This window comes from Lagopus muta, chromosome 1, assembly GCF_023343835.1.
Source record: "Lagopus muta isolate bLagMut1 chromosome 1, bLagMut1 primary, whole genome shotgun sequence".
NCBI classification, from domain to species: Eukaryota; Metazoa; Chordata; class Aves; order Galliformes; family Phasianidae; genus Lagopus; species Lagopus muta.
In genome coordinates this window covers 131,978,489-132,005,393 of record NC_064433.1, presented here as the reverse complement: position 1 = coordinate 132,005,393, position 26,905 = coordinate 131,978,489, and the positions used below count along the sequence as shown (strand labels likewise).

At 47.6% G+C, this 26,905-nt stretch overlaps 2 protein-coding genes across 3 annotated transcripts in view; one reads left to right on the top strand and one right to left on the bottom strand.

Annotated features, from left to right (window-relative positions):
* The window catches only part of RPL31 (ribosomal protein L31), a 288,373-nt gene extending 273,234 nt beyond the window's left edge, over positions 1 to 15,139 (bottom strand). The window contains exon 1 of one of the 2 annotated variants that reach the window (XM_048962085.1): positions 15,136 to 15,139. The gene's annotated coding sequence lies outside the window, so the exon portion shown is untranslated. Of the gene's footprint in view, positions 1 to 14,675; positions 14,680 to 15,135 lie in introns of those variants that run through there. The other variant, XM_048962077.1, reaches the window with a different exon arrangement.
* Positions 14,325 to 26,905, top strand: part of LONRF2 (LON peptidase N-terminal domain and ring finger 2) — a 34,360-nt gene continuing 21,779 nt past the window's right edge. Inside the window, exon 1 of the mRNA XM_048961765.1 lies at positions 14,325 to 15,066. Coding sequence (XP_048817722.1) covers positions 14,325 to 15,066 — 742 coding nt within the window. The remainder of the gene's footprint in view (positions 15,067 to 26,905) is intronic.

Here is a 26,905-nt window from a genome sequence, read left to right as displayed (position 1 = left end):
TCTCTCTGCTGGCCACCCCTCTGTTGATGCAGCCCAGGATACAGTTGGCCTCCTGGGCTGCAGGCACACTGCTGGCTCATGTCCAGCTTTTCATCCATCAGAACCCCTAAGTCCTTTCTCCACAGGGCTGCTCTCAATGGGTTTTTCTTGCAGTCTGTACTCATATCTGAGATTGCCCCACCCCATGTGCAACGCTTTGCACTTGGCCTTGTTGAACTTCACTAGGTTCACATGAACCCACTTCTCAATCTTGTCCAGGTCTCTGTGGGTGGCATCCCTTCCCTCTGTTGTGTCAATTACACCACCTCACTTAGTGCCATCTGCCAGCTTGCTGAGAGTGCACTCAATCCCACTATCCCACAATCAATTCAGTAGTTTTTACAAAACTTTGAGTGATGCTACTTAAGTCATATAACTGTCTTCACAAATGGCCACTAATAATGAGTTCCTCATTCACTGACCGCAAACTTTGCAACGTAACTTGCAGAAGTACTTCTTGTTTACAGCTGCAACCGAAGACAGTTGATGCCACAGGCTGAATATAAAATTAAATCCAATTTTAGGTGCCACAGATGAGGCTTGAAAACAGGAGGATATTTTTTCCTTAGATTTCTTTTTGTCAGATCTCCACCTTTAAGTCTGTGTTAGTATGTGTTTAGGGATAATAATTGCTGGCAGCAAAACTCTATAGCAATAGAAGATTTTCCCAGTCATGCTCTAAGCAGTGTCATATAAACACCTGATTTGACCACTCTAACATTAGCATTACTTACCTTTTGACCTTGACTACACAGCTCCAACACTGAAGGAGTTTGGGGGAGAATGGTGTTGGTGTGAGCAGCTATGTGCCAGGATAGTGTGTTTCTTGAGGGACAGTGACATTAGTTCACTCTAGTGGTGAAAATGTGAAGAGCACATGTCAAAAGAAAGCCAAAATATACACTTACCCTCACTTCAATCTTTATTCCAGAAAAAAGGGTTTATCTGTGTAATTCTTCTCCGTTATGGGATGTGCACTAACGCACTGTGGAATTTGTAATACGCTGCATGTATTTTACTTGCAAATGCATGGGGCTGGATGAGGTTCAACTAGAGGGTGATGTGAGTGCAAGGATGCTGCTGACCATCTACATGAAAATCCTGGAGACATCCCAGCTGATGAGAAGAGTTAATGCTAAAGGATGATGATCTATGGAGCTGGATGGTAACCAGCTTCCCTTCTGGCATCAAGGACTGCCAAGCACAAGCCCCGAGAATTCATTTTCAGGCTCATGAAGCCACCAGGTGGCAGACAGGGTCGGGCTAGGTTCTGCCTTCTGTGCTGGGATGGCTGGCTTTGGAGACATGGGGACAGTCATGGATATGTCTCCAAAGTGTCTTTTGACACGGCCTCCCACAGAACTCTCATCTGAGAGCTGAGAAACACGGACTGGATGAAGGGCCTGGCAGGCAGATTGGAGGCTGTCTGACCTTCTGAACTCAAAAGCAAGTAAGCAATGGCTTGACACCAAGTGGCACAGTGTGATACAAGGGCTCAGTATTATTCAATATTCCTGATGTTGGGTGTTGAGCCAGGGTGCACCTTCAACTGTTGTGTGGGAGGCATTAAACTGTGCATTGGGCAAGGAAAGACTTGCTGTGCTGGGTGACAGAACAGCACTGTAAAACCTAGGATCTGGGACAGTGAAAACCTTGTAAAGTTCAACAGGAAGTGCAAAGTCTGCATCTGGAGCAGAACAATCCTGGGCATCAGTGCTAGGGACCTACTAGCTGGCAAGTATGTGTCATATAAACTTACCATCTCCTACTTCATTTAAGTACTGTATGAACTCCAGAGATCCTTCCCAACCTTAGCTGCTATGCAGTTATGGTTTGGGGAGGCAGCGAGCATAGTTCTCCTCTCCTTACTTCTTGCCTTTGCTTTATCTTTGCTTCCTTTTTCTCTTGAAAACAGAAGTCATACAGAGTAGGAGGAACCCACGGAATGTGCCTGTCACAATTCCGTGAAAGAACCCATGCAGGAGGTGAAATGCTGGCTAATTCCATCCACTGCAGATGTGTTAGGGAGATTTCCCTGGCCATGTCTACTGCTAGCCTTTTCTCTCCAGACAAGGAGCAATGGTCTAAAACTTGAATGTAGGAAGTTCCATGCAAACATGCAGAAGAATTTTACGGTAAGGGTGACGGAGCCTGGAACAGGTTGCCCGGAGAGGTTATAGCACCTCCTTCTATGGAGATATTCAATACCTGTCTGAATGCCTACCTGTGCAGCCTGCAGTAGGGAACCTGCTTTAGCAGGGGGGTCAGATTCCATGATCTCTTGAGGTCCCTTCCATCCCCTGCAATTCCATGATTCAGTGATTCTCTCTCTCCAGCCCACTTGGCAAGTAGGGCTCATTGTAGGATCCCTTGGATCACAAACAAAGCAAGTTTGCTTAGCTGTTCTCCTGACCTCCTTACCTTGTTTTCCATGAGCACCTCCTTACCCCTGCAATGTGATCTCCTGCTCACACGCTGTTTTCACAGTAACATGTACTGGGCGTGACGTGCTGAGCAACACGCAAACAGCAATTTCACTTCTCAGGGAGTTGCTCTGGCTTGACAGCTCATGCTGTTGTCTCATGACAGATCTTTAACCTGGAGAACCACTGCTCTAGACCCAGTTTTTTCTGGAGGACAGGACTGTGCTGTGCACCTGAGCTGCACTATGCGTGTGCTGAGTGTTTCAGAAGTATGCAGCGAGTGTTGGATAGCTGCTAAGTGTTGTATTGATTCACACCCACATGGCAACTGAGATGTGCATCTTATGGTAGGAACACTAAGCCCCCCAGTTGTTCAAAATACATTCATAGCTGAAGAAGCCATAATGTATTTGTATGAAGGCAATGAAAGATGCGTGGAAAAAATTCTTGTAAAATTGGTAATGGCTAGCTTTCACCTTTATTGCTTACTTAGCCTACTGGGTAGGTCTTTTGGTTTCTTTTATGGGTGGGGAGGGGGTCCAGGATCAGATTCTGGAAACAAAGAGAGTATTTTTATTAATTAAGAAAAACGATGTTTGAGTTCTAAATTAAGTCAGAATACCCTTAAGCTGTCCTGCTGTGATTGCTTTTACGCAGAACTTCTGGCAGAGAGTCAAGTGTTGTCACCATTCCTGTGCCCAATGTTTGCTATTTAGGCATGTATTCAGGGATTTCTGGTGAAGACAGGGCAATATTAATGGCTCCATGCAAGCCCAAGTAAAACTTCACCCAAACATGGGCATACAAATCCAAGACAGTTTGTGTCCAACCAGCATGAATGCACATGGGCTAGAAAATGTTGTGCTAGGATCTGTGTCCTCATCTGGTTTGTGTGTATTTCACTGGTTTGCTATAAAGAGATTCTGTACTCATCTGTTCTGACTTTCTGCACCATAAAGTCTTTAAACAATATTCCTGAACTTATTCTGTGTTGGCTGAAGGTGCACATTTAGGAAAGAGAAGGAGGAAGGAAACTGACCTGAATTTACACAAGTCCATTAATGGAGAATTCATTGCAGCCCTTAGTAAAATATCTCAACGTTAATTACCTTCACAGTTAATTACCTTCAATTATCATCACAGTTACGTATTTAATATTTATTTCTCATCTAAGCTTTCTTCAGCCTTCATGTACTAAAGCTTATGATGTCTCACTTTGCTGCAGCCAGGAGATTAAATGTGACATCAGTTCTGACGCAGATGCTGGACCTCACCATAACAATCATCAGCACTGCGAAGAACTGGGACTGACATGTCCTAGTGGGGTTTCTGCATTCCCTGATTTTTTTTTTTCAGATACATCACAGCTTGTGCAACCTTCCATGGAGTAAGGCTCTGTTCTTGGCATGGACTGGAGAAGCACTGTCAGATTTTCAGCTTCTTCGACCACATGTGTCAGCCTCATGACGTGTGGGCTTAAGAGAAATGGAAAGGGATACATGTGAAAAAATATTGCAGAGCTTTGTTTCTCCAGTATTGTTTCCGCAGATTTGCTTTAAGAATCAAATTAGGCTTGCAGGAGGAGCTCTTTTATTCCCTTGTGGTATAAATCTAAAACACTTTCTTGCTATGGAGAAGACATTCAAATTTGCACTGTGTGGCAGCTATCTGTATCTTTCTGGAAATCATCTGCACTTATTCACCCTTAACATCACTGTCACCTGTTCTCCTTGACCTCACAAAGGAGATGTAAGGATTAGATTGCCAGACGCTGTGAATCCCTTTCTTAGAGACCAGTTTGAATTTCAGTCTGAAGTAAGACATTTTGCTGGGCTCATGTTGGAGCACATTAGTCATGAAAGCGGTTGTAATCCATCAGTGATATTTGTCTGTGTTCCTGTACCTGGTTACCTGATCCAGGTCTATAAATATCTAAGGTGTGGGGGGCAGAATGGCGAGGCCAGACTGTTTTCAGTGGTGAGTGGAGACAGGACAAGGGGAAACGGCTGGAAACTGCAGCATAGGAAGTTCCGCACAAACATGCGCAAGAACTTCTTTACAGTGAGGTGACGGAGCACTGGAACAGGCTGCCCAGGGAGGTGGTGGAGTCTCCTTCTCTGGAGATGTTCAAGACCTGCCTGGATGCCTACCTGTGCGACCTGCTGTAGGGAACCTGCTTTGGCAGGGGGGTTGGACTCGATGATCTCTGGAGGTCCCTTCCAACCCCTACAATTCTGTGATTCTGTGATTCTGTGATTCTGTGACACCAGCTCCATGGCAGTTGAAATCTGCTGACTTTACTGATAGGTTGGGCTTGCTACCTCACCTAGAAATATAAGGAAGTTGAAGACACCGTTTAAATAAAGTTTATAAAAGATCTGAGCCAATCGTTATGGGGAGAAGAGACATCTCAAAGGGATGAAAGTTTTGGAGCCTGCTGATTACTCATTTCATAAAACCAGAAAATCAACATGTATATGCGTGATGAAAAAAGGTAGATTATATATCGTGTACAGGTTGCTTGAGAGTAGGTTGGAAAAGGGTTTATTCTGAAGGTAATGTATAAATTAATGATCATAGAATCACAGAATGGCCTGGGTTGAAAAGGACCACAATGATCATCCGGTTTCAACCCCCCTGCTATGTGCAGGGTCACCAACCAGCAGACCAGGCTGCCCAGAGCCACATCCAGCCTGGCCTTGAATGCCTCCAGGGATGGGGCATCCACAGCCTCCTTGGGCAACCTGTTCCAGTGTGTCATCACCCTCTGTGTGAAAAACTTCCTCCTAATATCTAACCTAAACCTCCCCTGTCTCAGTTTAAAACCATTCCCCCTTGTCCTGTCACTACCTGCCCTTGTAAACATCTGTTCCGCGGATAGCTAACAGACAACTATGAGTATTTTTTGTTAGGACATTTAAAATACATGTCCTGGTTGTTGTTAAGAGTAAGCACCATGCACTTCTGGCTGATGAACCTATGAGATTTTACTCACATCATTGCATGAGTAGAAGAATGAGCTTTATGTATGAGCTTCACGCACCTCTGAAAGCCGTACTTGGTTCTACTTAGCCCCATTTGCTGCTCAGAATAAACTAATCCTAATGGCTTTAACAGATCTCATTCTAAATATCTCTTTGGAAGAGATTCTTAATGTGTTTTTACTCACTCTAATCTCTGCTGCATTCATTAAAAAACACTTTGAATCAAAATGACTACAAACTTGCTATTTTTGTACTCTTTCCATTTCTGAAAGGTTTGCAATTCAGGAAGGTTGTACGCTAGATAATTCACTGCAGTTGAAATTAATCATAGAAGTGTTTTTCTCTCCTTGTTTTATTTTATTTATGTATTTTTTCTTTCCAAACCATTACTTTTAATTGAGGAGATAGTGATTATTACACTGGCATTTACTTTTCACATAGCGTGATTCACACAATACTCCTTTGTTTGTGACTGAGTTGAAACCTACATTTTACTTGCATGGTCCTGGTAGACAGAACTGCTTTCCATGATTTCATACAAAGGGACTGACCTAACCTTTTGAAGTTTTACTCTTGGCTTCCTTAAAATCTGCATCAATCTTAGACCTGATCAGTTCTTGGCTGGATAACACCCTATTCATCTGGATGAAGATGCTGAGTAAAGCAGCATAAAGGATCGTCTTTGCATCTGAGCCAAGGTGTGCACACGTAACCTTATATTTGGCTGCCAGTTCCCTGACATGATTTTCTTTTGTTTAGTAAGGAATGCATGACTCCACCGGAGGTAGGTTATAAAAAAAAAATCAAACAAAGCAAGCATTTTACCTCTTCCATTCTTTCATCTTCTTGGTTCTGAAGCTGCATTCAGTATTTCTTATTCAAAATCCTCTCTGCTCAGACTCTTGCTAACTTCTTCAAAACAAATGGACATTCAAGGAAACCTCCCAGCCATTTGGAAGAGTTCATTGTGGTTCACCCCCCACAGTACTCTTGCCATGGAAGTGTCCAAGTGCTTGTTTTCTCCAGCCTCTCCTTTGCCTTCTGCAGCCTTCTTCCTTCTCTTATTCTCATTCATCCCCTTCAGTTTCTAACTAGCCTAAGTGGAAAATCTTGCATCTTACCAACAGACTGGTCAGCCCCTCTCTGCAGAGCACTGCCCTTTCTGCCTTCTCCCCATTTGCCTCCAAGCAGCATGTTCAGTTTACTTCCTAGAGCCACTGACTTTTGCTTTCCCCCAGATCTACTTTAGGTCTCTTCCACTCTGTTTTTGTCCACTCCACAATATGTTACATGCTGTTACACCCTATCATCTCTAGAAGGTTTGTTCATCTAGAAAGACTTCTGGTTCCCTTCCTTTCAGGTCTTTGTCCCTTCCATTCTTTTTGCAGAAGGATGCTATCCCTCAGGGCTTCTCTTGGCTTTCCTATCTGCTGCCCCTCTGGACAACGTCAGCCCCAAACACAGCTTTGACTTTTATCTTATTTCTTCCCACAGCTAAAAGAAAACATGATGTGTCCTCCAGACATCCCTTGGTGAATACCTGGTCATGGCCAAAAGGCCGTATCTTTTCACACTTCCTCCCAGCTGTGCTTCTTGTTATGCAGACCAGTAATCTTCATTTTCTATAATTTGGCCGTAATGTCCAGGCTTTGTACAAATTTTTCCATTCCCTCCTGCCCTGTGCTTTCTAGACAAGTTCTCACGTCTGTTCAGTCTCCTGTGCTATTTTCCTAGTTTCAGCCATTCTGTTCACATAGGACTGGCTCTGCTCTCCTTGCACTGTATGTTCACTAAGCACTTGTTCAAGCTGCCTGTCCTGTCAATTATTCTGTAATGCCTCCTTCAGGTCCTTCTACTCTCTTCTCTGCAAACAGAAACCTCCCTTGATCTCCTCCATCACTTCAATCAACTCTACTCAGGCTGGTTTCTGAGATGCTGAGCTTTCTCTAGCTGAAGCCAGGGCAGGCAGGCCATTTCCCTGATGGAGGAACCCCTAACCACATAAGCTTGCTCTTCATCTCAGCACTTTCTTCTGGAAAAATTCAGCACATTGCTTTTCATCTCTGGGCAGCAAGTACACCTTCTCAGCTGAGGCCTTTGGAGCCAGGTCCCTGTTCCAGTTCCCCAGCGACCATACTGTAATCTGTCTTGAACATGCATTTCCACAGCATGGCCTGCTGAGTGGAAAAACAGAAGGCTCTGACTCAGAAATGCCCTGATTTGGAAAGGTTGATGGCCGCACCCCATGGAACAGAATGGCTGACCTTTGCTGGAGCAGCTGCTCTGCTACAGTGACCCAAAAGCGATATTTAGTCAAAATATGAAAAGCCACTATGGTCTCCTTCCAATGTTGCCTCGGCCAAAGAAGAAGAAAAACAAAAAAAAGGACAAACACTCATTGTTCAGGAGGTGGAAACTTGCCTTGCCCCGTCCGCTCTTAACTGGCAAAGAATAACAGACATTATTTCACTATGTTCTCTGCAGTTTGTATCTCTCAACCTGCTGTGTGTTTTGTAGCCCACAAAACTTTCATGACCAGGTATGACATTTGGAGCTCTCTAATGTTTGAGCTGATTGTAGCGCTGAAGATCAAGCTGACTGGTGCTCATCCTGAATGGCCTATAAGGAATCACAGCAGAATTGTAGCATAGACTCCACTGTTCCTGGAGTAGAGACGTGAAGAAGGAGATCAGTAGTTTCCAAGGGGGAAGAAGACCTTGCGCTCCTCTCCAATTGCAGAAATGCAATTGGTTTTCTGCCTCAGCACCACCAGATCTTCATAATGGTTTTTCCATCTGACCCACATTTATTTTTGTAAGCATGGTGTCTGGGTGTTTCGGGAAAATGTGTCATATGCTGACTCACAGTAAAGAAGTGATCAAAAAAGGACAAGAAATTTTCTGTTAGGCAAAGCAGTGGTGTCCCAAGCATGTACCTAACTGATGTTATCCACCTTCCTCATGCTGGATCGCAAACAACCAAAAGCTGGGGAAAGAAATTCATGTTTGAGATCGACTGTGCCTGGGGACCTCACATGGAAGCCACTGTACTGCTAATTAATGAGGATAGATCCTGGGTCTCAGAATACAAACTGCAGGAAACCATGGCCATGGGATGTTTGAGCATAGCACCATGGCATCTTTCTCCAGACTCCTAGAAAATTTGTGCCAAAGCACAAATGGTCTCAAAGAAGGCTTTCTGGTGTGCAGCATCACACCAACACTGTCAAACAACAGGGGAATTCTTTCTGAAATGGGGGCAAAATGCTATGTTTCAAGGGTACTTTTTCTGCTAATGTCCTCCAGGAATCAAGATGTCTCTCAGTGAAAAAATACCAGGTGAAAAGAGGGAGGTAAAAATATTCACATTCAAAAGTTGTGTGAGATCATCTGAGAAGAGAATTACGGAAAAATCAGGAGTGGGAGTAATATGCTGATCCTATCTGTGGTTCCAGGGCAGCTCTGCTGCCTGAGAGCTGTTTGTGCAGCAGGGATGGGAGAAATCCCAGAAGGCATCAGATGTCCCCTGTGTGCATGGGGAGCCACACTGTGACATCTTCTGGGAACACTCACGTAAGAACACCCACGCTGAGATCTTGGCACACAAAGGGACTCGAGGTGGCACCGAATGTGATGTGCTAGCCTGCTTTTTCAAACAAGTTGGATGCTGGGTGCCAAAAGGGTCCCTTGCCATGGTGCGCTATCTCACTTTGCTTCAGGGTGTGTTGGCGTGCTGCAAGACTGGTGGCAGCACTTTCCACCCCAATGGTGTGGGCCGTTAGCAGGATCCAGGTGCTGCTGCCTTGAAGCATGTGTAGCAGACCATAGCAGTGAGTGTTGGGCTGCGTGAAGCCCTGTTTCAACAGGGACTGTAACACAGATGTAAACATTTTTGCCTCAAGTTTTCTTGCAGGACCCCCTCAAGTTCAGTGAGGAAATGAGTCCCATTTATCCAATGGTGGAGATTGCAACCACAGGACTGTAGATTGCACTGCCACTGGCATCATCCTTCACCACCCATTAGAAGGTGGGCACTGATTGAAGAGCCCTCACACCCTTTAAGAGTTGCTTGCTCTGCACAGGAGCAACGTGAAGGGAATCCAGTAGTATACTTCAACTAATTGACTCCTTCTGCATCATCGGATGTGCTAATGATTTGTTGGACAGTTATCAAGCTGTTTAATCTTCAGCCCATGCAGGATGTAGTTAGGAATAATATATTTTGTACACGATCCATGTGTGTCACACTGCAAGGACAGGATCCATCTCCCCACTGGGATGTTGCAAGGAAGGAGGAAAGCCTCCAAAAACAGTCTTAGCTCCTATGACTCACAGCGTCTGGGTTAAAGGTGTTAAACTTCTGCTGGGGGCAAGGGTAAAATCTTAATTATGTTAATATTAATAGATTTTAGCTAGCACCTTTTTCATCACTGCACTACCCTTTACTTTTGTTACAAGAATAAGGCTTCTGCAAAAAAGGCTTTCTTTTTAAAAAGTAAAACAGTACTATTTCTATCTCATCTAGGCTAAATTCACTAAACCAACAAAGAATCTGGTAATAATAATCATCATACGGTGACCTTTTCTTTTGAAAGCTGGAAAGTTTTTGATAAATGAGGCAGTGATTAGGGAAAGAAAAGCAGTGCAGCACTGGCTAGAAGAATTGGGTTCTGCACTCGGCTGTGGGTTTTATGTGTGCCAAAGTATAAGTCATTTAAAGCATGCCTTGGGAGAGAGATTGCTAATTGTACGGCTCTTATTCAGAGTGCTCATGCTAAGGCCTAAACTCTAGACTCCTGGTGTTTGCATTCAATCGCAGCTCAAGCAAAGCTGTGCTTCTGTCAGTCTGTGTATCTGACAAATGATCTTTGGAAATCTCAAGCACTAAGTACACAGGATCGAGTGCCCTGAGTTAGTGCCTGCTCTGAACTTGGTACCTCACCTTTCCACATTACAGGGGGCAGTATGAATCCCTTATGACTCCTGTGGCTGAAAATGTAGATGTGAGAGTATCTGTGAAGTACTCCAACATAGTACTCCAACATAGTAGCCCTAAATTTTATAGTAAAGCACATAGGAAAATGTGTTACTGCAGCACAGTATGACTATTACAAATTAATAGGTGTGAGGGACTGCATGGTGACCACTGGGACCTCACTGGGAAGCCTATCAATGGAGCATCTTCTTCCCCGTGTCTTATAAAGAAAACAGTAGGGGATAAATTAAAAAAAATGTAACGTAAAGGTAAAGGAGGTAAAAGGTAAGGTAAAGGAGATGTAAAAGTGACAAATTAAATAAGCAAACATAGCCTTAATTACGCTGTATGCTAATTTTAGTATGTTTGACTTTACAACTTCAGTAACATTTTAGCACGGTGGCAATATCTGTGCACTGATTATATCCTCACACGCCTTTCTAATTAAGCTATTCCAAAACAGTTACAGACAGATCTCCTCCACAGGAACATCAAAACAAACTGGAGTTTAACACTTCAAACTATCTTGGAATAGAAATATGCTAGAGGAATTGAACATGCCCTCCCAATATGTAAATGCTCTCATTTCCAAGCTGCTTCCTCCCCTCCTTTCCCCTTCAAGTATAATTCTACCCTGGAGGGAAATCTTGGGCCTCAGGAAGAAGCTGAGAATTAGGCTGCAAACTTAAAGGAAACCCAATGTCAACCCTGAAGTGTTTATCAGTGACTCAGAGGAGTGAGCACCCGGAACTCTCCCCTGGGAAAACAGATGGACTTCTGTGACTTGATTTAGTGGCATCAGGCTACCCTGGGTGGAAATACACCAATCACGGGAACAATAACACTGCTGTCCAGGGGCATCTCTAACAAAATGCCACACAGTGTGGGGTGAGGAGCGTTTTTTTAAGTTGAGGAAGCTGGGAAAAATTTTGCCCTGAATACAAGTGCAGATTCTTCATCTCCTGCAGGAGGCAACGCTTCTAAGCTACAGCTTTTCTGCTGATGAAAACTGTAAGTTAGTAGTGGTGTTTTGATCAGTTTACAGAGGGTTTGTGAGAAGTCCACTCAGCTCTGTGGCTGTTGCAATCTGTCACTCTCGGCTCATAAACCACAAAGAAGAAGCCATAAACCGCGTGGCCGTGTCACAGGGCACCCATTCCAAGGGAACTCTTAGCAGGTCTTTCCTACATCACGTACCCTGACCTCTGTTAAACAACCTGGGAACTACCAACTATCCCAATGAGAAGCATGAGTTTTTAAATTATAGACTATTGTTAGTTTTGCTGTAGTTTTTCACGCTCCTTTCCTTCTTGTTTCACAGGATATCAGTCCTACCTGCTAAGCAATAACAGGCACCTAGATGAGTGCTTCACCTCCACTCCCACTGTGCATCCTCTGTTGCCATCCTGCAAGCAGCAGCTCATTTTGCTGTCATTTTTCATGCAATCATGGAATCATTAGGGCTGGAAAAGACCCCTCAGATCATCTAGTCCAACCTTCAGCCCACCCCCACCGTGCCCACTGACCACGAGGTAACTTTGTCCCCTTGCAAATAGCTGCCTTTGGAAAACCAGAGGCTGCATACCAGTACCATATCAGTAATGCTGCTAAATAAAGCAGTTCCCTCCTTTGAGGAAAGGTGCTGCTGCAGTGCCTGCTGATTGCTCATGAGCAGAGGACAGCGGCCACCCAGCAGGCTGCAGCATGCACAGCAGCATGCTGGCTGCCCATCTGGCCCCACTTGATATTGCTGGCTGAGCTGGTGCCACCATGCTGCACTGTCATGCAGTGAAGAAAAGACTGTCACGCAGCAGCTGGGACACGTGGGGTGAAACAACGTGGCCGGACGTGCTCACCTGCTGCCTGCTTTGACAGGAGGGCTGCAGGGAGGTTCCCAGCATGAACCGGATGGGGCAATCGGCAAAAATGCTGCTGCTTTTCATCAGGGTCCCAGGAAGCAGAGGTGGGGTGGCTCAAGGGGCCAGCCCAAATTTACTCATCCTTCTGTGTTCCTGAGACCTGGCCTTGATGTAGTGGGGCAGAACCAGGCATATTTGTTCTGTCTTTTATGAATAATGGCCCCAGCATACTTTGATAACATAGCAATGGGACTGATGCCATCTTATCTCCAAGTGACGATGCCAAGAAATGAAATCATAGAATCACTGAGGTTGGAAAACACGTCATGTACTCCAACCATCAGTCCACCCCCACCATGCCCTCTCACATCCGTCGGTGCCACATCCACACAGTTCTTAAACACCTCCAAGGATGGTGACTGCACCACCTCCCTGGGCAGCCTGTGCCACTGCCTTACCGCTCTGAGAAGATGATTTTTCTAACATCCAGACTGGACCTCCCCTGGCACAACTTAAGGCTGTCACCTCTCATCCTATCACTGGTTAAATGGAAGAAGAGGCTGACCCCACCACACCAAAACCTCCTTTCAGGTAGTGGTAGTTATAGAGAGCAATAAGGTCTCCCCTGAGCCTCCTCTTTTCCAGACTGAACAATCCCAATTCCCTCAGCCACTCCTCACAAGGCTTGTGCTCCAGACCCCTCACAGCTTCACTGCCCTTCCCTGAACATGTTTCAGGGCCTCGATGTCTTTTTTGTATTAAGGGGCCCAAAATTGAACATAGTACTCAAGGTAAGGCCAGTGCTGAGTACAGACGGACAATCGCTTCCCTGCTCCTGCTGACTGTACTATTTCTGACACAAGCCAGGATGCCATTGGCCTTCTTGGCCACCTGACCACACTGCTGGCTCATGTTTAGCCAGCTATTAACTAATGCCCCCAGAATGATGAACTAGTAGCACAGCATGGAGGTCATTTTTCGGATGGTAACCTTGAGCCCAGGAGGTAAGCACCAGGCCAATCATCATTGCTCAGAAAACCATCACCAGCAACATTAAGTATTCAGAGAGGGCAAGGCCAATAGGCAGTGGGGCTGCAGACCAAAGCCATGCTTGGAGAGGCGGTGACAGGTCCCCACCCGGGCCTTGTGGCCTCACAGAAGGCAGAAATCACAGCAAGCTCCCTGCTGCAGCTGCAGCTCAACTGGAAACGGTGCTGCTCCTCGTGCTGCCAGGCTCCCGTTCCTCAGAATGGTTTGTTTACAGCCGTGTCTAAAATAAACGTTGCCTACATTTTCTTCTTCTTCTTCTTTTTTTTTTTTTTTTTACTCCTGTTATTCCTGCGGAGCAAGTTGGATTCCTTTCTGACTCACGCATGATTAACTAACTTCCAGCTGCATTATCTTTATTGTTGCTGCCGATGCGCCAGCCAGCGCTCAGCACGAAGCGTAGACCCCAAGCTGCGTTGGCAGGGCTGCCGCTTACAGAAAAGGATTTTTTCTGAGAGCCGGGGCTCGGCGATTTATTGTTATTATTTTATTTTTTTTCTTTTTCATTATTTTTTTCTTCAGGCGAACACACGTGCTCGGCTCTCTCGGGAAGCGGAGCGCACTCTTCCCCTGCGCAGCCGCCCCACGCCGGGCATTACACCGAGCCCAGCTCGTGCAGAGCGCGGCTCCCCGCGGAGGGCAGCCCAGCACGGGGATTCGGGCCTGAGGGCCGGAGGTTAAGGCCGAAGCAGCCCCAGGGCCCGGCACCGGGAAGCAGGAAAGGGAAGGAAGAGGCCGAGCCCACCGGGAGCCGCGCGGCAACGGACGGGCACCCGGGCACCGCCCGGCCGGGCCGCCCCTCGCGGGCCATCGCCGCGGGCCTCCCCCGCCTCCGGCCGTCCGCCGCCCGGGAGCCGCCCCCCGCCGCCGCGGCGCGGCCCGCCCCCGGCCCGCCCTCCCTTCCCGTCGCCGTCCCCTCCCAGGAAGGAGCCGGAGTCGGCGGCGCCGCGGGCCCGGCATGGAGTAGGGCGGCCCGGGGCCGTGCGGCGCCGCGCGGCATGGAGCTGGGCCCGGGGCCCTGCGCGCTGCCCGCCGGGGCCGGCGCCGGGAGCGGTTCGGGCGGCCCGTGCGCCGAGATGCTGCAGGTGGCCGAGGAGGCCTTCCGCGGCGGCAACTTCGAGCTGGCGGCCGAGATCTACGGCTCGGAGCTGGCCGAGCTGCCGCAGCCCGAGCGGGGCCTGTGCCTCCGGCGCGCCGACGCGCTGGCGCGGGCCGGCCGCATGGCCGAGGCGCTGGACGCCTACGGCGCGGCGGCGCGGCTGGCGCGGCTGCGGCCCGAGGAGCTGCGGGAGCTGGCCGAGAGCTTGGCTCTCAGCATCCGCGACAAGGAGCTGCGCCTGCCGCCCCCGCCGCTCGGCTCCTCGGGCGGCGGAGCCGAGGGCGAGGCGCTGGGCGACCCGGCCTGCTGCCGTCCGCCGGAGCTCTTCGCCTGCCCGCTGTGCCGGCGGCTGCTGTGCGAGCCCGTCACCCTGCACTGCGGGCACACCCACTGCCGCCGCTGCGCCGAGCCCGGGGACTGCGGCCGCTGCCACCGGGCGCGCCGCCCCGCCGAGCCCTCCGCCGCCCAGCCTCAGCCGCCCGCAGCCCGGCCGCGGGTCAACGTGGTGCTGGGCAACCTGCTGCAGAAGTGGTTCGGCGCCGAGAGCCGGGCGCGGCGGCTGCGCGCCGAGGGGGACGAGCTGCGGGAGCGGCAGGAGCTGCCCGCCGCGCTGGAGAAGTACGACCAGGCGCTGGAGATGGGTGAGCGGCGGCTCGGGGGGGCGCGGCCGGGGACGGGGGAGCCCGGCGGGATTGGAGTGCCGGGAGGAGCCGCTCGGGGGGCCGGGAGCGGGAAGGAGTTCCGGCCGCAAGTTTGGAGAACGAGCCCTCCCCGCTGTCGCCCGGCGGGGAGCTGCTATTTTTGTCCCGCGGTTATTTTCGTCCCCGCTCGGAAGGTGTCTCGCGTTGAGCCGCCTGCAGTCGATGACTCATTATGCACCATTTCTAGAAAATCCCCTCTCGTGTTTGTGGGGGAACCGTCTTCCACGGCAGCGTGCGTGGCCGCGTCGGCGTCCGGCTGCGGCGTGGCCCCGTGGCCCCGTGGCTGGTGGCTGCCATCCGCGGGCGTTCTGTGCGTGCCGCTGCGCTTCCAGCCAGACGCGGCCATCGAAAGCGCTCAGCAACGTATAAATAGGTGGGAAGGCTCGGATTGTTTTTGTCTCAACGCCGTGTCAGGATAAATCAGCGTTGTGACTTGTGGAGAGCATCAGCCCGTGTTTTGAATGTAACCTCTTTAGACAATTTCACCTCCTTAGGTTTGTTTGTGCGTGGCGTTCTCAGAGGAGCGGGGGTTTAAATGAAGGGCCCCGCGGACGTGGGGCAGCCCTGGTTGCCTGTGGGAGGTGGGTCCTCTGCATTGCCTCGTAGTAGCACGGTGTATGGGCGTAGGCATGGGGCTGGGAGCTGGGATCCCTGCACAGCCCCCCCGCCGTAGACGTCTTGCTTTGGTGGGGGAGGAAGGAGAGCCAGCCACTGCCGTGGCGTTACGGGGGCGAAATCCTGCGGGCAAATCTGACTGAGACGAATGAAACGTGAAGAAAGCGGCATTCCTCCTCAGCAGAGGAGCTCCTTCCCTCCTTTGAACAGAACCATGTCCCTCACCCCCACCTTCCGTTGTCTCAGCGAGGGGCTGAGGCACTTGGCTTTGTTCTGCACTGTTGCTATGCCTGGATGTGGGCTTCTTCCTCGCCACAGCTCTTGGTTGACAGTGGGAAACCGAGGGCTGCGTGCAGCACGACTGGTCTGGCTGCTCGTGGCTCCTCCACAGCCTGCATTCTCAGTAAAACTATTACATGGTTTAGCTGAAGTAATCTCTGGTAAAGTAGGGCAGGACGGAGAGCTTGGGAAGGAAGGTGAAGCGGAGGGAGGGGAGAGGCTCAATGTAGGTCACAGGGAGTTTTTAGCAAGGCAGCCTCAAAAAAAAAAAAAAATCCCAAAAAATAGCTGCGGATGCAGGAGAGGGAGGTGTGGCAGCAGCGTGCATCGTGCTGCTCTGTGCATGGTGGCCCAGGGGGACGCAGCGTGCCTGTCCCTGCAGCACGTCCTCCAGCCCTGGCTGCGTGCCTCAGGGTCCTGAGGTAATGCCATCACCGTGACTTATCCCTGTGAGAATAGCAGCAGGCACCTTGCTGGCTTTCAGAATCCTAACACCAGGGGTAACTGCCCATTTGCAGATCCAGATCCATCCTGAAGAAGGGCAGCCCCCTTAGCCCGCAAAGCTGCAGCCTCCCCTTGTGTCCCCTCAGGCTGTGGTTGGGCCTAGGCCAAGTTGCCATCAGAGCCCTGGGGGTCCTAAGCTTCCATGACTGGTGCTGCCTCTTCTACCTCCATTGCTGCTGGGAGTCATGGCAGCGGGGATCTGCGTGGCTTTTCAGAAACAGGAGTGGAGGCAGAAGGGCACGTGGATTATATGTATCCTTTGATGAGGAAGACTTCAGGCCTCTTGGTCTGCAGCTCATTGCTCACTGGTTTTACTCCTGTTTCCCTGCAACACGTGGCTGGGTGTGACATTTGTAACATTAAAGCAGGCCTTCCTTTAGCAGTTGGGTCTTCCTGTGGCTTCTTGTCATCTGATCTGCACTTTGATCCTTGGGGTGCTTCAAGTGTGCTGTAGTTGTCTTCTTCCCAGCAGGATCTGGAGTGCCTGCTCCTTGTTTCAGATAGAAGATAACCTGCACGCCTTTAAGGTGGTGGCTGTTTCCAGTGGAACTAGTCGGTCTTGCTGAATCTTAGTCCTCACCTCAGATATTTTTGTCCTTCTGTCCTTACCTATCAGGTTTGCAGTGCCCCCACTGCTTCTGTCTTTGTTCTGAAGGATTCTGTTGGCAGTTCTGTTAACGTTTTTGAGAAAACTGGCTTTATGCTTTGAACCTCCTGGCCCTCTTTAGAAGGCCACAGTTTGGTCATCTCCACTGCTTACACAAAGCGGCTGCTGCTTTCACTGCCGGCTGCTGCTTTCACTGCCGCAGACATTGGAATAGGTCTCTGTTGTTGCAAGGTATCTAATTACCGTTTCTTCAAAGCAAGCACGTGTCTGGCCACTTGAAAGGAAGCATTTGTTTCCAGCTGGATCACGCTCAGTGCCAAGCTTTGTGCCGCTCAGCCATCACAACATTCAGCATTGCCATTTGGGCAATACCCAGCACTCTGGCTGCTCCTCAGGCACACTAGGTGGGGGTACCAGAGGTGGGTTTCCTCCCTGCCACCCCTCAGTTTTTTTCTCTGCTCTTGCTGGTCTTGTGGACATGCACAAAACTGTCTGGGAGCAGTACAGGTGTGTGTGTGTGTGTGTGTGTGTGTGTGCACTCAGAGACTGAGGGTGGCTGGATTTCAGTGACAAACGAGCAGGTATTTTGCAGATGTTCTTTTGAATGTATCGGTTTTATTTTTGTCCTTCCAGAGATCAAATTGTAATTACAGAGGTAGCAGGTGGCCGTCTCTTAAGACGAAAGATAGCAAGTAAGGCTTTACCCAGGTAGGGTGCCTAACTCTGCAGGGCCAAAGACTGCATCATAGTGGGGAAGGGACTTGGCAATGCTGTTTATTCTTGGAGAGCAGTATTTATCAAAAAATAGTCTGTCTCGTGCAGACCAGGCACAGGAGCTCATTGCACATTTAGTGCTGTAGTCTGCTGGCATTAAAATTAGATTCAGCATGGATCTGAAGGAGACTGTGCTCTTCTCAGGGTGAGAGCATGCTAGTAAGCAAATAAACACAGAGACTGTAAGGGGATTTGGGTACTGGTGACTCATTCCTTCAGCTGCCGATCCTCTGTGCCTTTCTTTCTATTGAGGCAGCCTATTAGTATCCCATGCCTTTCCTGTAAATAAGCCTACACATTTCTGCTCAGAGTGCGTGCTGCCTCCTGTGTCAGCTTCAGCAAAACTAGGTTTCTTCTGGGGGATTGCTGATGCACATCCATTCAGATTACCCAGCTTCTTTGTTTTTATCCACCTCAGGGGGCTCAGAATAAGACTATAGGAGATTGCTGAGGCTGAAGACCATGGTGGAGTTAAGGATGGGTTAGTGTGGGTAGAAGGGGTTTTTTTCTTCCCAAGCACATATAGAGGGCCACCTTGCCCACACATCTCCATTTCCAGTGGATAAAGGGCCAAAAGAGAGGAGGAGGTAAGTTCAGATGGAGTGTTGAAGGTGGAGTGCTGGGAGGAGTGCTGCCGTGGGTGCCTTGTGTTGCCACTTCCAACTCTGGGGTGGAAACTAGCATGCTGGCCCTGAGAGATGGGGTGGCATTTGGAGCATGGCTATAAACAAAACTAGGTGCTCTCCTGGGCTTTGGTGGTGGGAAGAGGCTCAGCCTCTCTTGAGTGAACTTTGGGGAGAGAGGTTTCTTCTCCCTTCTTTTCCTCTCAGTGGAGGTTCACCAGAAATTGGCCCAATCCAAAAGAAGACTTAATGCAGCCACTCAGCAGTAATTTGTTTTGTGGTAAAGCCATTCATGGAAACTTATTTGACGCCCAATGAATTCTCCCTTAATTCAATTACAGGGGGAAAAGCAAGCTGGGAGGCAGTGGAAGAGTGGCTTAAAGGGAGACTCAGGCTCATGAGGATAATATCTCAGGCAAGCTGTGCCTGTTCTCCAGCAGCCATAGCCTTTTAGGACAGCTATTGAGTGCTAGGCCCTGCACCTCTACCTTGTGCACTGCTTATATAGTACACTGTAGTTCACGTGCTGCACTGTGTTCTCTCTGCCTGCACAGAGCATCAAAGGTGCAAGCCGTCTTGGCCTTCTTGGAATCACAATGATAGGATATCCCAATTTGGAAAGGACCCACATGGGCAACTGAGTCCAGTTCTTGACTCCACGTGGCACCACCCAAAATCCAAACCCTATGTCTGAGAGCTGTGACCAAACACTCCTTGAACTCCAGCACTGGGTGCCGTGCCCACAGCCCTGTGCATCCCGTTCCCCGCCCACCGCGCTGTGGTGCAGCCCCTTTCCCTGACCCCCAGCTGCCCTCCCCTGACAGCTCCATGCCGTTCCCTCGGGCCCTGTCGCTGTCACACAGAGCAGAGCTCAGCGCTGCCCCTCCGCTCCCTGTGAGGAGCTGCAGCCGCCATCAGACCTCCCATCAACCTCCTCTTGTCCCGTTGCATCACCCCTCTTATGTATACGTTTCTTCACGTGAGTGTTTTTTGCATCTGAATTCAGTTGTGTTACACTCTGTACCCTTCCCCCTCCCCGTAGTTTTACATCAGTACTGAGGATGAACATCTGCATTTTCACTGACACTGGCTTTCAGGCTTAAATCTGTTAACAGTATGCAGATTTTGGAGCCCAAATTTGGCTTGCTGAAGAACAGCTCATCTGTTGTAGAGTGTGGGGCAAGTGTGAGTTGCCCATTTCCCAGCTGTGAGGGAGCTGCTAACAGCTTGTGTCTGATTTTATAGGCTGAGTATGACTTTACATTGCTGTTAAATAGGAGGAGAAAAAAATAAATTGTGAATAGAAAGTGTCTTGCCGTGTCCTTTGACCTTCCATACAGACTTAAGTGATGCTTCAGTAGAAGTTGATTCCAAAACAGCTGCCATGGATGTTCCTGCCACTAAAAGCTAAGTTTTGGGGGACTGTTGCTTCCCAAGGAGTGCAGTGTGAATGAACTTTCACTGGAATGTTCCCGCTGTTTGGTTGAATGCTTGTAGTCCTGAGTGAAAAAGGCTATGGGCAAGTGATCCCAAAACTGATTTCCTAGGGTGTTTGCTTTCCAAGCCTGCATCCAAATTTTTTTTTTAAATTTGATGGAGAAAGCTGATGCGAATTCTTGGTCAGCTTCCTGTTGCTGCCACACCATAGGAGCGGTGGGTGAGAGATTGGCCACTTCGATCAAGGTCAGAAGAAGCAGAGAGCTGCAGAGTCCCTTCTGTGTCTGCATGAGGAAGCTGTGCTTAATCTGTTTAGGAAGCTGTGCTTAAATGTCTGTAAAGGTGACTGATGATACAGGACATAGGTTTTATTGTTGCTGTTTTCTTAAGACTTGCGCTTCTTAGTGGTGTGCTTGCATCGAAGAGGCATTGTTCAAAGAGATCATCCACAATCCCTGCGTGTGAATTATGTGCATTAGTGCACTTTAATGGTCTTTTCTTGTTGGTGCGCTATTTCTAGAAGACTGCTATCAAAGATAAGGTCATCTGTCTTTCTCATGTGGTTAAAAAAAGAGATTGACCGAATCTTCTTCCTCACAGTGTGTCTTGGGAATGCTTCTGATTTCCAGTAGTAAAGAAATGTCTCTTGACTTTAAGGTACCAACCATTAAAGAAAAGACACAAAAACAAAGGGAGGAAAAAAGCTGGTAGTTGACTGTCATGACTCTTGGAATGGCAAATGATTCAGTCATTTTAATAATTCATCAAAAAAGTATTTAATTTTGTAGCTAGAGAAGTATGATTTCTAAATGAAGAATGAGAGGTAATCTTTCTGAAATAGTATGCTGCAAAAAATAGCAGATGCTTTCTTCTTAGAGAAGTGCTAAAAAAGGAGCTTTCCCATCTTTCTGTAAAAGCACCTCTTGAAATCCGCCTAAATTAAACATGTCTCCCAAACCTGTTTTCTTCTGTTTTTCATTGGTGCAAAAATAGAAACAGAGATTACCTACAAACTATGTATGCTGAATGTTATTTTAAACTTAAAATATTTTGCAGACTACCCCACACACACTTCTTTAATACTGAGGTAGTGCTTGAAAAAATTGTGTCATACATGAAGAATTTACTGCTCCTGCAAATGTGTGAAGTACTTTGAAGAAGGAACCCGTATTGCTCTTGATTTTTTGAAGAGCTGACTGCTTAAAGCTCAAATCCCATTGCTGAATCTGATGGTTTTGTCAATTTGTGAGGGCCTGCTGAAGGCATGGGCTTTGCAGGATTGCAAGACCAGGGACCACGTGAGTCCTGTGCATGGTGGGCAGGAGTGTATCTGTGGTTATCACCAGAGGATGATCTTTAGGTGTTTTTTAAAACGGTTAAGAATGCTCTTGTAACTTAGGTATTGCACTGTTCAGGATGGTTACTCACTCCCCTCCTGCTCCTTGTTATCATCAAGATGTGATTTCCTATAAGCAGTTGAACTACTTCCAAAATGCTTCAGATTTTCTTGCATGTAGGCATAGTTCTCTAGGATTATTCAAACAGCTCTTAAAAGAAAAGTATATTCATTGTTACTGTGTTAAAAACAAAAAACATAACAAAGGAAGAAGACATTTATGGAACTGACTTGAAGTTCTTAATCTGAAGATGAGTGGGTTACTTTACCACTCCCCTTCTCTTACACAAGTGTGTTATGTGATCTGCTGTGTTTTCAGGACCAAAGCACAGTGGGGAAGTAACTAAGAAACGAGAAAGTCCTTTTTGCAGTGTGTAGTCAGAAATCCTAGGCTAAAATAAACTTTAACTGGAAAAAGAAGAAGGCTATAGAAATTTCGAAAGGAACTACTAGAAATGCAGTTTATATACTGATAGTAACAAAAATAAATAAATAAATAAATAAATAAAGGCAGCTAGATAATCACCTGTGAGGTTGTATTATGATAGCATATCTTGCTGTAAGTTGATCTTGGTTTCTGTGATCTTGGAATCTCTTTGCAATCACTGACTTGCGTGCATCTCAGCTGCCTGTTTGTATGGGGCATCTAGACATCTACTTGTGTCTTCTAAAGATTAATCATGAGTTTGACCTGTGGGGTTTTGGTTTGTGTTGGCTTTGCTTGTTATGTTTTAAAAAACAAAATGCTAACAGATTAAAGTATTACCTGCTCTTGAAATGGGTACCTTGGTTCTAACTGAGTCTACTGTTCTCTCTAAGAAAGGTTTTTTGTTAGAAAATCTTACCTGAAGCCCTAACTAAATGCTGTGAGAACCAGTAAACATTGAAAATGAGTCACATTTGTGTGCTCAATAGTTTTATTATACTGGTACCAAGCAGCCACAGATGGAGTTGGGGTATGTCACCCAAGACGGTGCCCAGATATCCAAGGGGCAGAGTGAAAACTGACCATGTGGGGGAGAGGTGTTGGTTCATGCAGTCAGATCTGGAAAGAGTGGGCTTCGTCATAATAATGTGGAAAGACAGGATTTCGTTAGGAGGTGTGGATAATCCAATCCATTACATTGAGCTGTACTCTGAACAATCTTGAATTAACGACTTGTGCTGTACCGTGAAATTCACCACTTAGTTGGTTTGTACAGAAGGTTCTCATTGGCTTACAATTGTGGGAATGCAAACTAAGCTGTAGGGTAATGTAATTGGTCTGGCTTGCCTCTGCCTCATTAGGTTGGAGGTACAGTTTGGAAGACAGGGCACTAAGTTAACTGTACTCTCTTTATGGCAGCTCTTCTAGGCAGAATACAGCTTCTCTTACAGTGTTTCCCTTGAGTAATCAAGGGAGGAGTGATTAACTGTGCAGAGTGATGATGACAGTCCAGCTTTAAATATTATGCAGGGCTTCCTAGCTGAGGAATTACTCACTGAGCCCAAAATAAAACCACTGGAAATCCAAAGTGTTTCATCAAACATACAGAAAAATCTATGTTTTTAAGTCTGAACCCTTTCCAGAGGTTGTTCACAACAGCAAGAGGCAAAGAACCAAAGCCCAGAGAGACTTAACTTGTCTAGATATCATGTGTTCTCAATTGTCCTGCTGATCTGTCAGCTGTGTTGTATTTATCACCTCAGCTGAAGAAAACAAGGCACTGTCTTGTTATCTGCTGTGGACCGGAAAGTTATCTAGGTAAGTATGCTCAAGGACAAGGAAGTGAATGGTTCCACATCCTTGTACTTTTGGGAGGAAAGACAAGGGGACAGAGCTGTTGATTCAGTGCCGCTTGTGAAATAGTGGCTATAACTTGGACGCTCCAGTTGTAGAATAGTTTCTTCCAATCTTCAGATGGTTCTGAGGCCTTCAAGATTGCCAAGTCCAACCATCACCCTGAGCTCCGAGTCCCTTCACTAAACCCTGTCCCTTCGTGCCACATCCGCACGTCTTTTCAATACCTGCAGGGATGGGGACTCCGCCATCTCCCTGAGCAGACCAGGGATCATGTCCAATGTCTAAGCACTTTTTCAAGAACCACTTCTTCCTGATATTCAATCTAAACCTCACTTGGCACAACTTGGGGCCACCTCCTACATGCTGTCTGTTGAATGGAGACCACACCCTCCCCATTACAGTCTCCTTCCAGGTGCTTATAGAGAGTGGTGTGGCCTCCCCTCAGCCTCCTTTTCTTCAGACCAAACAGCCCCGGTTCCCAAAGGCAATCCTCGTATGTTGTTTTCTAGTCTCCTTTGTGGGTAAAGAGAGATTTTGGTTTGGGGTACCTTTAAGAAATGTGCAGTGCACACCTTTGTTCTCTGCATGTGGTTACCTTCTCTGATAGGGTCAGTCATTTGCCTTACCCCTGTGAAGTCAAATACGTCATATCTGTATGAAGAATTAAAAAGAAAAAAAGCTGTATTGTAGACAGAGCTTTTCGTAGGAGGTTCTGTATTTTCATAATGACTGCTGTGGGTAGTGTGAGCAAGAAGGAAATGGCTTTGGACAGGTCTTTTAGGCAGCAGTATGGCAACCATATTGCACAGATGGTGAATGCAGGAGTGCAGTGGTACCCGTGCCCTTGCTTCTTGGGGCGGGCTCTTCCTGCAGCTTGTAACAGCATTTGCTGTAATGTCTGGCAGTGTTTCTTGTCTAGTGGAACTCGGTGCTTGTGTAATGGTTGTACTGTAAAACAGTGTACTGCTTCTGCACGGCAGTAAGCTTATGAAAGGGATTAGTTTTACTTTGCTGAGTTGTATAATCTTGGTTATGGATGAGTTCAGGGCTGGGAAGCTCTTGGGGTTGCTTCATCTGGTGCTACAGAGATGTGTTCTGGCTGCACGGGAGCTTTGAATAATTCTTCTATTATGGATTTATGTTTTCTTTAATGATGATTAAAAAAACCATAGAACCAAGTACCACAGAACATAAGGAAGTTGGGAGGGATCCACGAGGACCATTAAGTCCAACTCCTGGTTCCACACAGTACCATCCGAAACCAATGTCTGACAGCAGTGTCCAAACACTCCTTGAATTTCAGCAGCTCGGGGCCGTGCCCACAGCCCTGTGCATCCCGTTCCATGCCCTCTGCCCTGTGGTGCAGCCCCTTTCCCTGACCCCCAGCTGCCCTCCCCTGACAGCTCCATGCCGTTCCCTCGGGCCCTGTCGCTGTCACACAGAGCAGAGCTCAGCGCTGCCCCTCTGCTCCCTGTGAGGAGCTGCAGCTGCCATCAGGCCTCCCCTCAGCTCCTCTGCTCTGTGCTGAGCACAACGAGGGGCCTCAGCTGCTTTTCACACGTCTTCCCCTCCATACCCTTAATCGTCCTTGTAGCCTTCCATCAGGACACTCTCTAATGGTCCGATGTTCTTCATAAATTCTGGTGCTCAGAAGTGCACACAAATTCTGTAGAGAAGGGCACTGCTGAAGTCATCATACCTGTCCAGGACTTAAGTGTTGCTTCCCTGCACAGAACTGCTTGTGAGCACCCATTCCAGATCAGCTGGAGTATGCTGGGCTGCAAGAATGGGCTGGCAGAGACAGAATTTCCCACCTCTGGAGTCTCTCTGCAATGGAACTTCTTGTGTGCTTCGTCTGGGGTTTTGATTTGTTTTCACATACTGGAAAACTGATAGAGATACAAATGCAAGGAGAAATCATGGTGAGGCTCAGAAAACATACTTTTTTTTAAAATAATCCAATTATTGTGGAATGATAAATGAGAAACTGGGGACTTGCTGATTGTAAGTGTACATTGTGACTGATGCCATTCTTCAGTTCTGGGGAGCTGAACTTGTTTTTTGTCTTTGCTATAGATAGAAGTTTTATTTGCGTTCCTGTCTGTCTTTACTGCTTTTGCTAATTATCTCATCAAGCACGCTTCTGCCCCTGCTCCTCAACCAGATCACCAGAGCTGAGTGCAGAGCACAGCAAAGAAGCCAAATTTCTTGCTCTGTCCAGTGGTGGAAGTTACATTAAAATGTGGGAAAGCTTTTTCCCTAGAATCCTAGATTGACTCTTGCTAGGAGCACTCAAAGGTGTTTTTGTCATGATGCTGTTTCTAATAGGCGTTTAGAAAATGCGCTTAGAGCTGGGGTAGACTTGAATAAAACATGCTCTTCTAGGAAGAAATAAATGTCAGATAAGAAGGATTAGGGAGTTCTAGCAACTTTCAGTTAGTTCTTTCTGTGCTGAATTCCTGGAAGAAATCTCTGGAGTAGTTTATTGCAGAAAAACTCTTAGCGTCATCCATGTCCTGTTTAGAAAATTCTCTAATTGCACTCATTTTCCTCCTAGCACAGGGAGGTTTGAGGGAGCCATGTTCTTTTCTGTCAGCCTCCTGCATTCAACCATACAGTATTTTTAAAATGTGAAGGCTTGGGACTGTCTGGAAAAGTAATTTTGGGTGTTAGCTTCTGCATAAGTGAGAGTGTGATCTAATGAATGTCTGCACATGAGCGCAAAGGTGAAGTGAGCAAAGTTGAGGTTAAATTTACTAGGAGGGATAGTAAGCTAACGTTTCTGGAAAATCTCAGCCAGCTATTGCATCAGTTTCAACAAGCTGGCAAGCACTCTGTGTTGGTGATACTTGGCTGTCCCAGAGAGGATCCAGGATGCACAGAGCTGCCGAGCCCCTTGATGTTGTGCAACGCTCAGGCATCGTCTCGCGCTGTGGGGTGAGGGCTGGGAGGGAGGACGCCATGTGCAAAGGTTCCCATGACCTGTGGCTCCCAGGAAATCTGTGTCCCGGCTGCCCGGAGCCGCAGATCCTGGGAGGCTCAATGGTGGATCCACGATGCTGACAAGAACATAAATTTTGCTGTGCAGCTGCAGGCTCCCAGAAGATTTTGATCCAGGAAATGCCATCTGTTGGTATTGTGGAAACAGTAACATTGTCTATGCTTTTCTGCTTTAATTTGGACTGAGATACCAAGTCATTTCTTAAAAGAAATCTTTTATTCTTAGCCTCAGTGAGAAAGAATGGGTGCGTTATGTTAAAGCAAACCACTGGTTATTGTGTGACTTTGTGGTTTGTTTTAAATAATCTTGATGCTTCTTGTAGTTTGTCAGCACCTAGCAGTGTTCCTGAAATCTGTACATCCTCAAGCCCTCTCCATTCACCTCATGTGATTATTATTTTTTTTCCCCCACATGATATATGAGGGAGTGGAACAACTCAACAGTGCTTACAGAATCTCTGTCTTTAATAAAGCTATACCTTTTTTTTCCTTCCATAGCTACATGCAGCTACGTTGGCATCGGCCATCTGCCAGAGGCAGTTCTTCCTGGTGCTGGTTTCGCTGATCAGCTGTAGGATCTAACCTTGGGAAGTCACGTAGCCTAGGATTGTTTTTTGGGTGGCTTTGCGTTGTTGTTTGTTCTGGCCCACAGTGCCCTTCATGTGGTGCTGGTATCTGTTAGCTCGTGGGTTCTAAGACGTGCAGCCCTGCCACCAGCCCTGCTCCCTCTCCACGCTGCCCAGGTGCAGCTGCCTGCAGGC